Source organism: Megascapheus bottae, chromosome 13 (assembly GCF_031878675.1).
Source record: "Megascapheus bottae isolate mThoBot1 chromosome 13, mThoBot2.hap1, whole genome shotgun sequence".
NCBI lineage: Eukaryota > Metazoa > Chordata > Mammalia > Rodentia > Geomyidae > Megascapheus > Megascapheus bottae.
The window spans coordinates 8,410,360-8,422,857 of NC_143521.1; the positions used below are offsets into that span (position 1 = coordinate 8,410,360).

Here is a 12,498-nt window from a genome sequence, read left to right on the forward strand (position 1 = left end):
AAACGCTTTAAAAGGCCTCAGGTTGCCAATTTGAAGTTTTTTCAGACTCTATTATGTTCCATTGATGGCCATTTTGGCCTCCAAATGGTGTTTGTTGTTGTTTTGTCAGTCCTGGGGCTTGAACTCAAGGCCTGAGCACTATCCTTGGGCTTTCTAAGCTAGAGCTCTACCACTTGAACCACAGTACCACTTCTGGCTTTTTCTAGGTATGTGGTACCCAGGAATCAAACCTGGGTTTTCGTGCATGCTAGGCAAGCACTCTAGCACTAGGCCAAATTCCCAGGCCAGCTTTGTTCTTTAATAATGTTATTTATTTACTGGAAATCCACTGAATTTCCATATCAATTTTAAATTGAACTCGGTTTCCACAAAAATAAAGCCTGTTGGGATTGCCTCAAATCTGAATCTTTCAATTTACAGGAAACTGACAAGAGCTTTTCTACCCAGGAACAAAGCTGAGCGCTCCATTTCATTACAAATGGCTTCTGATCTCTTATCAGTTAACTCCTCAGTCAACATTTTTGTGACAAGATGTGAGAGTACAGGAGAAATTGAGTTTGTATCTACATGTTTTTTTTTCCCTATTATAAGCTATGCTTAATAAGATGTAATTGAAAGGCCTGTAATTAGCAAGTCATAAAGTATTAAGATCTTTAATGAACTTCCTTCAGTGACGGCATTTCACATCTTAAGTAAAAAAAAAAAAAAAAAGTAAGCTATTTAGGAAGGTCTGAGATCTAAGAATCAAAATTCCCACCCAGCCCTGGAAGGGAAGTCCATTAGACTCTCTCCTCCAATTAACCACCAAAAATTTATAAAGTGGAATATGGTGAAAAGGTGTACAAAAAAGCTCAGGTACACTGCCCAGGCCCCGAGTTCAAGGCCCAGGACCAACACACACACACACACACACACACACACACACACACACACACACACTTCCCTACTCTTTATAAAACATACAGAAGTTACAGATAAAGGAAAACTATATGGAATATAAGTATCTAAGTTGGCAATATTAAAAGCAAATTAGTTTGGCCTAGTGGTAGAATGCTTGCCTAGCATGTACAAAAACCCGGGTTCGATTCCTCGGTACCACATACATTGAAAAAAGCTGGAAGTGGTGCTGAGATTCAAGTGGTAGAGCTCTAGCCTTGAGAAAGTCCAAGGATAGTACTCGGCCCTGAGCTCAAGCCCAGGACTGGCAAAAAAAAAAAAAGGCAAATTAGAGAGAATTTAATGCAAAGGATAGTTTTATATTAGTCAACAATCATTACATGTATCATAATAATTGCATGAAAATATTTAATTATAAAACATAATTATAAAGCCATACTGATGGGATCACAGAAGATTTTGACTAACTCTAGGAATTTTTATAGACCAAACACACAACGTAACAATAAAGACAATGTTGAAATCACAACCATTAACAAACTCAAGTTAAAGCTTTGAAACAGAAAGTACAGAGAATAATTATAGATACATCACTTATAAGACCAAAAGAAAATCTCAAATTTCTAAGCAATAATCACCCAGATTATACTTATTAACAACCACAAGGTTATAAAACTAAAAATTTATGACAAAAGGATAACCAATTAGCATCATCCCCATCATCTCTGTGTTAGGAACTACATGTTTATTAAAAATCTCACATTTTTCTTCCTCTGAAGAGAAACTCAGTTTGAAGATTATGTCTTTCAACAAGGTTATACTTTGATATAGCTTTTTAAATAAATAGTAAATAAAAAGGTTTAATTTTTTAAAATGTTCAAAGGAGCCAGGAGCTTGGCCTAGTGGTAGCGTGCTTGCCTGGCATGCATGAAGCTCTGGGTCAGATTCTTCGTTACCACATAACATAGAAAAGGACAGAAATGGGACAGGAGTTTGGCCTTAGGAAGAGTGCTTGCCTAATATGCATGAATTTGATTCCTTGGTATCACAAACATAGAAAAAAACTAGAAGTGGTGCTGTGGCTCAAGTGATGGAGCTTTAACCTTGAGAAAGCCCAAGGACAGCGCTCAGGCCCTCAGTTTGAGCCCTAGGACTAGGAAAAAGAAAAAAGAAAAACAAAGAAAAAAGAGAGAGAAATAAATCTCCTCTGGGCGGGGTGGCTCATGCCTATACTCCTAACTACTCAGGGGGCTGAGATCTGAGGATCAAGGTTCAAAGCCAGCGAGGGCACTAAAGTCCCTATGACTCTTATCTCCAATAAACCACCAGAAACCCAGAAGTGACACTGTGGCTCAAAGGGTAGGGCAGTAACCTTGAGCTAAAGAGCTCAGGGATATCACCCAGGCCCAGACTTTAAGTCCCACGACCAACCAAAAAAAGAAATCTCTAATTATCCAACAAAATATTAAAAGTGAAGATGTTGCTCAAGTGGTACACATGTGCATGCACAATTCAGCAGCAAAACTGCTTAGGAATACCAATACTATGCTGTTCTCATCTACTGAAAAAGACAGAAGCAACAAACAAGGTCAAGGTTTACATAGCAGATGCAAAGACAAAGATAATCCACACAGGAGAATACATTTTAGAAAATCAAAGTTCTTGAAGGCCATCATATCTCACATGTTTTTCCACTATCATTCTTGATGTTTTTTTAAGAGTATATACTAAAGAATCAAGACAACTATAATTCATCCAAAAAATAGCAGTTTCATATGATTCAATAGAATCTGTAGTAAAATGACACTATACTATCAAACATAAGAAAAGAAAAATAAGCATTTTTTTTTTTTTTTTTTTGCCATTCCTGGGCTTGAGCTCAGAGCCTGAGCACTGGGCTTTCCAAGGCTAGAGCTCTACCCACTTGAGCTTCAACACCACTTCTGGCTTTTTTCTATGTACCTGGTACCAAGGAATCGAACCCGGGTCTTCGTGCATACTAGGCAAGCACTCTACTAGGCCAAACTCCCGACCCCACTCCAAATAAATTTTGGGGCAACAGTAATAATTGCTAATTTCCCAACTACCAAAAGAAGACAAGTTTAATTTCTCAGTATTATTGATATAATTCTGCAATTAAGGCGTTATGGTAAACCAGCTCCCTTTAAACAGTAAAGGTCACAGCTGCCCCACAATAAATTTTGTAATACATCTACCAAATCTCTTTATGATAATATGTCGAAACATTACACAATAACTATCTCATAACAGCAAGATCTCCAAGTTCAGTTATTCAATCTCTATACATTATGAAATTTGAAAGAAGTAAAAATCCTTAGGTACTTAAAATATGTAAATTGCTTTATATTCCATGAGTCATGGCCTGATCACTGATGACACTGCCATCAGTACAATAAAATGTGGTATTATCTCTTCCTCCTCTGTAGTATTCATTGTCTCTGTCATTCATTTGGCACAATGTTTTGAAGTGATAAACTTAGCACATTCATTTGTCTGAGCTGAATAAAGCCCTTAAGGGCAGTTGTTACACCTGTATATATTTGGATCATCCACCTAATACCTCACAAGTAAATGTTTCTTAACAGTTACTAATTATTATTAATTGATAATATACTGAATAATTCTACCAACCTATCTTTCCTTCAATAACACTTCTGTAGTGTTGATTTTTACTCTACAACTCTAGGGTAGCTATACTTTTGAATTTTCTGAAAAATTAAAGTGAAACGAGCAAAGCAGCAGTGTTAATTTAAAACTACAAGGTTTTGGATAAAAATAATAAATTTTCTTTAGATTACTCCTATCTCTAATCGAAGATTTCCAAGTTTATTAGTACTTAATATTGTTTTATTCACGTTCCTATCCCTGGATTGGAAAACCACATCATGAATAAAACTTTATTATCTGTCACCCTTTCACTGTGTACAAAACTTTCCTATAGGGCTGAGAATGTGGCCTAGTGGAAGAGTGTTTGCCTAACAATGCATGAAGCCCTGGGTTGTTTCTTAGTATCACATACACAGAAAAGGCCAAAAGTGACACTGTGGCTCAAGTGATAGAGTGCTAGCCTTGAACAAAAGAAGCTTAGAGAGAATGCCCAGGCCTTGAGTTCAAGTCCCAGGATCGGCAAAAAAACAAAAACAACAACAACAACAACAACAACAACAAAGCAATCTTATAGTCAGTGGTAATTCCTACACCTTTCCAAGTTTCTCATGGCACCTGCTTTTTAGCAATTCTATCCCATACATGAACCTCAAACTGCAGTGGGCACCCAAATTCCCTTGTTAAAACACAGAACACCGAGTTTATTTAGGTGTGCGATGTGGCCCAAGTGTTAGCCTCTAATAAGTTTTCAGATGATCACACCAATGCTGCTAGTCTAGGTACCTAAACCCTAAAGACTATTGCTACCTACAAACTCATCTATTTCTGTCATATTCATTGCATCTAATTTACTAATGCAGCTTTAAACTCCGATTCTTCCATTAAATGTTGCTTGATTTGTTCTCCTACTTACCAAAATAGATGTTGAAAATGTGATGTCAATGGAGCTTTTTCAGTATAACACATGGTTTTGGACAATCATAAGGGTGCCTCGCCTTTCCAGTACTGAAATGCCACATAACCATTTGAATGAGGTGGCCATTTGAATGAGGGAAGCACCAAACTACTTACTTGACCTCTATTATTTAACTGGAAGAATATATACTTCTATCCCTTTATACATTATCCCAACAATAAAATTTTTAAAAAGAAAAATGAAAAACAACAAAAAAAGAATACACACTTCTTTGTAGGGATTTCTTCTCTCCCTTTTATCCACTTCTACTCTTCCTTCAGATCTAAGCTCAGAAGCAACTTGTGCAGGGAATCCTTCCTTTTCTCCACATGACCAAGTAAAATCCTCTGATTACATATGCTCAGGGCCACTAAACCCCCTCCTTTTGAGCCTGTGATGGCTGTATTTTTTAATATTTGTTTACATCAGCATTTTATTAGGCTGGGTACACTGGCTCAATGACTGTAATCCTAGCTACTTGGGAGGCAGAGATCTGGATACTGAGGTTCAAGATCAGCAAGGGGAAAAAAAGAAGTTTATGAAATTCCATCTCACCAATGACTGGGTGCAGTGATGGCACATCTGCGATCCCAGGTATGGTAGAAGTGCAATGGTTGGGGGGAGTGACACACCTGTCAAACCAGCAACACCTCAGAGCACAAGTGCACAAGTAACGAGATTGCAGACACAGCCTGCCTGGACATTAAGCAAGATCCTACCTCGAAGGTAATTAATGCAAACAGGGTCTGGAAATGTGAGGCAAGTGGTAGCATGCCTGCCTAGAAAGTATAAGACTCTGAATAAAATTCTCTTTGCTATCAAATAAAATTAAAAGCAGCAATCATTCTGCTGATAGTTACTTTCTGTACTTTAGTGTAAGTTCCAAACAAACAGGACATTTTTTTTTTCCATTTTGATAACGTTACATTTTCAGTGCATGGTGCAGTATCAGACAAATAGACTATGTTCGAATGAACACATATAAGACCAGAACATTTCTTGCCTGAAGAAGTATAATATAAACTATTGTTTTCAATCACAGGAATACTGAAATAAAGATTCTAATTTCTGACCATATCTACTTTTCAGTTATCCAATACCAAAAATAGGAAATATATGTGTGTGTGCGCACACACACACACACACACACACACACACACACACTTTTTTAAATGTCTTACCTTTCCTGAATAGTTCTTGGAGACTTTCGGCACTTTGGTTTAGTACTGCCCATATTTCTTCCTCCTGCAGTGGTCCGCCCCGAACCTCTAGGGCCTCGGCTAGTGTCACATGCATATTACCTGAAAAACAGGGCAACACATGGTCTACACATTAGTCAAAATCCACGCATGAAACAAAGCAGTTTAAGACCTTTCAGACTTAAGTTCCAATTTTCATGCTATCAGTCCAGGTACAAAGCATGTTGAAGTACAGAGAAGAGACTACATAGCCATGGTAAGAGGAAGTTGGGAATGCAGTGGACACATTTCTTATCTTCCAGTACCATTATATGTGTGTGTGTGTGTATGTGTGTGTGTGTGTGTATATATATATATATATATATATATATGTACTATAATTGCAAGTTTTGCAATGAACGGAACTATTTCTAGACCCAGCCTTGCTGTCAAACTACCCTTTGTTCCTATAATCTAGGCTTACGGGTGACTTGATTTAATAACAATAAAAGTAGCAGTCTAGCTGGGCACAGTGGCTCACACCTCTAATTCTAGCTACTCAAGAGGCTGAGACCTGAGGATAAGGTTCAAAGCCAGCCCAGGTGCAAAAGGACCTGAGACTTTATCTCCAACTAACTCCTAAAAAATGGGAATTGGGGCTTGGCTCAAGGGTCTGGTGGAAGCCTTGAACTGAACAGCTGAGGGACAGCACCCAGGCCCGGAATTCAAGACCCATCACCAACAGAACTTCCCCCCACCCCAAAAAAAGTATGAAGTTAAAGTGTCTGTGAGGTAATTATTTAATTACTTTCTGGAATCAATTTTCCAACATTTAACTAATTATATATTTACAAAATTTAAAATTACCTGTGGGGCTCAATATTCCTATTTTTATTGTGGAAGAAGAAAAATGTAGCTACTCAAAAATCTTCCCATGAGTTTTCTTGGACTGGCAGACCTTGAAAAAACATTGTTTTGTTCTGTTTTATTTTGTTTAACAGTGATTGCAAAATTTCTAGCCAATTTCAAAACTATTTCAGCATATATATCTTTGGTGAACAAAAATTGATTTATTTGGAAAAGAGATTTAGAAGGATTTTTAAAACACCATTTTTTTTCAAACAATCAACATATATGTGTGTGTGTATGTATGTTTAACTGATTTTTAAAAAAGTTAACTTTGTTTGCCCAATTATCAAGAATAGCTAATACTCTTGATTTACACGATGATAATCCAGACTGGAAAAAAAAAAAAAAAAACAATTCCAGCCCACTGCTGGTGGCTCAAGTCTGTAATCCTAGCTACTCAGGAGGCTGAGATCTGAGGAATGGGGTTCAAGCCAGCCCAGACACTAAAGTCCATGAGACTATTATCTTCAGTTAACCATCAAAAAACCGGAAGGGACGCTGTGGTTCAAGTGGTAGCGTGGTAGCCTTAAGCTGAATTGCTCAGGGACAGTGCCCAGGCCGAGTTCAAGTCCCACGGATGACAAAACATTTTTTTAATGTGGTCATTTATTCAGACTTGTAGCCCATACTTAAAAAGGCTTTAGGTTTTTATTCTTTATTAGGTTTTTTAAATTCTTTATTAGCAAATTTATTCAAGAAAAACAATTTTAGAAACTGCATTTCTTTCTTGGAGGCATGAGTTATTATCTTCCTAAGGAAACATATTAGTGAGCTGTAAGCTTCCACAGAAGCATCTAGATACTACTAGCTATCAGATAGCAGTATGACTTGTGGGAAAGGCAACCTTGTAGACCCAAAGTGATATGTCTGAGAACTGGTTAGATTGCTCCAAAGCCTCCCACAGAGTAATAAAGAGAGGATTGCACAAGGATTTCTTTGAAGAGAGTTGTGCTGATTTTCATGTCCAAAGTGTAAGGCGTGTAAGGAGGAAGACTTCTTCCTTTCACCTCAAACTAACCAAGAGGCAGCAGTGGCCTGACAAACATTCCAGAGAGTTCTAGAAGATACAGCATAAAGGCACTGGCTACCCATCACCTGTGGCAGCAGCAAGAAGTGAAGGGCATACTGCAGAGACTCAACTACAGTCCTAAGAGTACAGTGGAGAAACAAGGCAGCAGCACAACACGAAGGGCAAGCCAGGAGCTGTGTAAAATCCTACCCGGAGGATAAACACATCCTAAAATTTAATAACACCAGTGGCTCACATCCATTCTATGTAGACACTGAAAACCACAGAAAGTACATGTTAAATTAGTAAGTTACTTATCAAAACTAAAAACAAAACCAAAAATAAAACTAAAAACAAAACTAAAGCAAAACCACAGAGACTACCCAAAGTAACATCTTCAGTACCCAGGGCACCAGCAGGGAGGAGAGAGGAGCAAGGGGAGGAAGCAAATAGGAAGAAAGAGGAAGAGGGAGGAGGAATGGGGGTAGAATGAGAATTGATACAATGGGATGCCCTAATAGAAAAGCAGGCTAACAGCAAAAAGGCTTAGCGGGTTCTCCCTAGTTGGAGTGTCACAGGTAGTACAACTCCAGTGAAAGACTGAAACTCCAACTAAATATGCACAAAGAAAAGCTTCAGGGGCTGGGATTGTAGCCTAGTGGTAGAGTGCACACCTAGCATGCATAAAGACCCGAGTTTGATTCTTCAGTACCACATATACAGAAAAGGCCAGAAGTGGCGCTGTAGCTGAAGTGGCAGAGCACTAGCCTTGAGCAAAAGGAGTCCAAGGACAATGCCCAGGCCCTGAGTCAGGCCCCAGGACTTAGCCGGGTGTGGTGGCATATGCCTGTAATCCTAGCTACTCAGGAGGCTGAGATTTGACTATCAAGGTTCAAAGCCAGCCCGAGGCACAAAAGGACCTGAGACTCTTATCTCCAATTAACCTCTAGAAAATAGGAAGTGGGGCTTGGTTCAAAGGTAGGGTGGTAGCCTTGAGCTGAAGAGCTCAGGGACAGTGTCCATGCTGAGTTCATGCCCCGTGACCCGCAAAAAATAAAAATAAAAGTGAGCCACCAGGCATCAGTGGCTCATAACCTATAGTCATAGCTACTTAAGAGGAAGAGATGTGAGGACTGTGGTTTAAAGCTAGGCAGGGAAGTCCATGACTCTCACCTTCAAAAAGCCAGTGGAGCTATGGCTCAACTGTTAGAATGCTAGGCTTGAGCAGAAAAGCTCAGGGACAGAACTCAGACCTGAATTCAACCCCAGAATCAGTATGTGTGTGACAGACAGACAGACAGACAGACACACACACACACACACACACACACACACATTTTAGAACAGATGAGTTGTGGGGACTGCATCACTATCTCTTTTCTCAGTCACAGTTATGACAGGGTCAAATACAGCAACTTGATAGTGGGTCAAAATGTAAGAGAAAGAAAAGCTCCCTTCAGCCCCTCTCTCTCATCTATCTATGGTAATTTTAGCTAAAGAAGAGAATCGCTGTAGGTTTGAAATGTCAATTATTATACCACGTAGCTACTTTTAATAATGAAAATGACAAGATCCTTTAAACTTAATCAATTAGTGATTATTCCTTATGAGTCTATCTCATGTATCCCATGTGAAAGACATGGGATCTAAATTTTAAACATTTTATATTGTAAATATATGTTAAAATTTAGGTGTTAACCTCAGTCTAATTTTAATTATGTTCTAAAATCTAAGTGCCAGGACTGGAATGTAGCTCAGTGGCAAAGCGCTTGCCTAACAAGTGCAATGTCCTGGGTTCGATCCCCAGTACCAAAAAAAAAAAGAAACACACACACAAAAAAATACAGTTAAAATCTAAGTGCCAGGGGTTGTATATAGACTCCTTTCTTGAATATTGTTTGACATCATTTGAAATATGATGTAAAAATCAATATTAATAAATTCTTTAATAAAAAAATTAGCTGATAAGATACTGACATTTGTTCATGTTTGTAAAGGAAATTAGGGTTTAAAGCATGATTATTCCTTACAAGGAGGAAAATTAAAAAGCCAAAGTAGCAGAGAAGTTTGGCCTAGTGGTAGAGTTTGCCTAGCATGCATGAAGACCCATGTTCGATTCCTTGGTACCACATACATGGGGGGTGGGGGGAAACGCTGAAAGTGGTGCTGTGGCTCAAGTGGTAGAGCCCAAGGACAGTGCAAGCCCTGTGTTCAAGCCCTAGGATTGGCAAAAAAAAAAAAAAAAGCCAAAGTAACTTTCATTACTTTAATACCAATGAAGACTACTGATTATATCTCTGGTGCTTTACAGGTATAATTGGTACTGACTGAGTTATACTACTAATCCTCTGGTAAATTTTTTGGTCTTTTTGATATAGGATTTCTATGTCTAGTTTTGGCTGGAGATAGAATTAAAAAACAGAAAATAACCATTTGTTTTTCAAAATGATAGCATCGAAGTAACAAAGTACATAATAGATTTTCAGATGCTTTACTAGAAAAGAGGTTACAGATTTTTCCCCCCCCTCAGTGTTAGGCTTGAGCTCAGGGCCTGAGCACAGTCCTTAAGACTTTTTCTCCAGGCTAGAGCTCTACCACTTGAGCCACATCACCACTTTTGGCTTTTTTCTATGTATGTGGTACCAGGAAATTGAACTCCAGTCTTTGTGTATGCTAAACAAACACTCTCCCACTAGGTCAAACTCCTGGTCCCCCTTTTTTTACGTCCCTAGTTGTCTATCTCCAAATGACCAGGAAAAAGCCTGGTGAGGGGCCGGGAGTTGGCCTCCTGGTAGTGCTTGCCTAGCATACACAAAGACTGGAGTTCAATTCCCTGGTACCACATATATTAAAAAAAAAAAGCCAAAAGTGGTGCTGTGGCTCAACTGGTAGAGCTCTAGCCTTGAGGTAAGCTCAAGGACTGTGCTCAGGCCCTGAGTCCAAGTCCCAGGACTGATCTCCCCCCTCCTCCAAAAAAAAGACAAGCTTAATGACCCCTAAGTTCAAATTTTAAGAAATAAATTAAATTTTTAAAAAGTGAGGTAGAACAAAACCAGTAAGCAGATTAACCAAATCCAATCAAGTGATATAATAGCCTTGTGGTGGGCATACCAATAATTATTTAATTTGAATCTAAGAGAAAGCTGTTTCAAGAACAGCTATAAAATAGAGCTCAATATATACAATTAACTTTGAGCAAGTTTCATTCAATATTCTAACTGAGGGTCGGGAGTTTGGCCTAGTGGTAGCCTAGTGCTTGCCTAGCAGGTTCAATTCCTTGGTACCACATACACATAAAAAAGTCAGGAGTGGTGCTGTGACTCAAGTGGTAGAGCTCAAGCCTTGAGAAAGTCCAAGGACAGTGCTCAGGTCCTGAGCCCAAACCCAGGACTGCTCCCCCCTCAAAAAAAAGAAAGACATAGTGATAAAGATAATTTCTGCAATTACAAAGCTGAAGCAAGAGGATTATGAGATTCAGACTAATCCAAGCTACAAAATCCCAAACCAAGAAACAAGCCATAAAACAGAATAATATCTGCAAACCACATCACTGATAAAGGATTTTTATCCAGAATATATAAAGAATTCTTAAAACTCAGTAAAACAAAATAAGTTCTATGTTATAATCACTCAAAGTGTCAAGGGATTTTACAAAGAACATTTCATCACATCAGAAAGATTTTACAAGAGATTTATTTTGTGTGATTGTTGTTCTTAATTTGTCTTCTCTTTTTTTGCCCTTATGGTTAACCTCGTGTTGTTACTGTATCTGATTTTGTTACCTGGTATATTGTATATATGTTTATTTCAAATAGTGAAGGGGGAAAACAAGATGATTGGGAGGGGTTGGAGGGAGGTAAATGGGGACAAACATGAGAAGGGGTATCAATGTGCAAGAAGTAATGCACCTACTACCTGGTGAATTAACTGTCACCCCTCTATACATTATCCTGACAATAAAATTTTTAAAAAGAAAAAGATTTTAGAAATTCTGCTGATACTGGAGGGAGAAGACTTTTGAGTGATTACAATGGGATAAGTAGGAAACAGATAAAGAGGATACAAAAGGATTAGAATTAAAATCTTCCAGCTGGAGGAAATGACCTAAATAAAAAGGTATTCAAATTCTAGAAAGGCAATGAAAAACAAGAGGTAAGACTACAGTGATAAATAGGAGCCAGTCATAAAAATTGTTTTCGTAATTTTTCTAGATAGTTTAAATTTTATCATGAAACCTTTGAGAAGGTTTTGACAAATTTCTGGGTAGACATATAATTACAAAATTTGTACTTTTTAAAGTATTTTTAAATAATAAAGTGGACCTACTAAATAAATAATATGTAAATGTTGGCGAAAGTCATGAGTTTGCATAGTTACTGAGGAGGATCGTATCAAGAAAAAGGGCCAAATAAAGAAATGAGACTACTTAAGGGGGGAGGGGGAGACCTACAAAGGCAACTCTTAGAAAGGTTCTTATGTTAAAGATGAAAGAGAAGATTCACACAGGTTAGCAGCCGAAGATAACATGAATTTTTACGCCATATTTTCTGGGTTTAAACCCATAGAACTATTTCTTTTGGCAAATTATTTAATATTTCCAGGCTCAGATTTCATCTCAAAACAAGTTATTAAAAATACAGTTCTTGTCCCACAGATGCTGACAAGAATTAAATACAATGCATATAATATCCTTGGCTGAGGGCCTGATAGAGAAGAAAAGTGTTGTTCATCATCATCTCATTGGTTCTAGCACAGAGTTGCCCTGAACATCAACACACATGGAACTGACTTTATACATAACACTGGCAACTTCATCAAAAGAGATTTCAGTGTGGTAGATGGTGAGGAAGCAAGTTGATGCAGAGTAGAAAGCCATCAATATTAGGTGTTGACTAATTTACAGAAGCTTGGTTGGTGGTGGA

General features: G+C 38.2%; 1 protein-coding gene across 8 annotated transcripts in view; it reads right to left on the reverse strand.

Moving 5' to 3' along the window:
- Ptpn13 (protein tyrosine phosphatase non-receptor type 13) overlaps positions 1–5,776 on the reverse strand; it is a 151,298-nt gene extending 145,522 nt beyond the window's left edge. For all 8 annotated transcript variants that reach the window (XM_090343266.1, XM_090343265.1, XM_090343263.1 and 5 more), the window contains exon 1: positions 5,662–5,776. In XM_090343266.1, the coding sequence (XP_090199392.1) occupies positions 5,662–5,776 (115 nt within the window). The remainder of the gene's footprint in view (positions 1–5,661) is intronic.
- Positions 5,777–12,498: the final 6,722 nt, after the last annotated feature.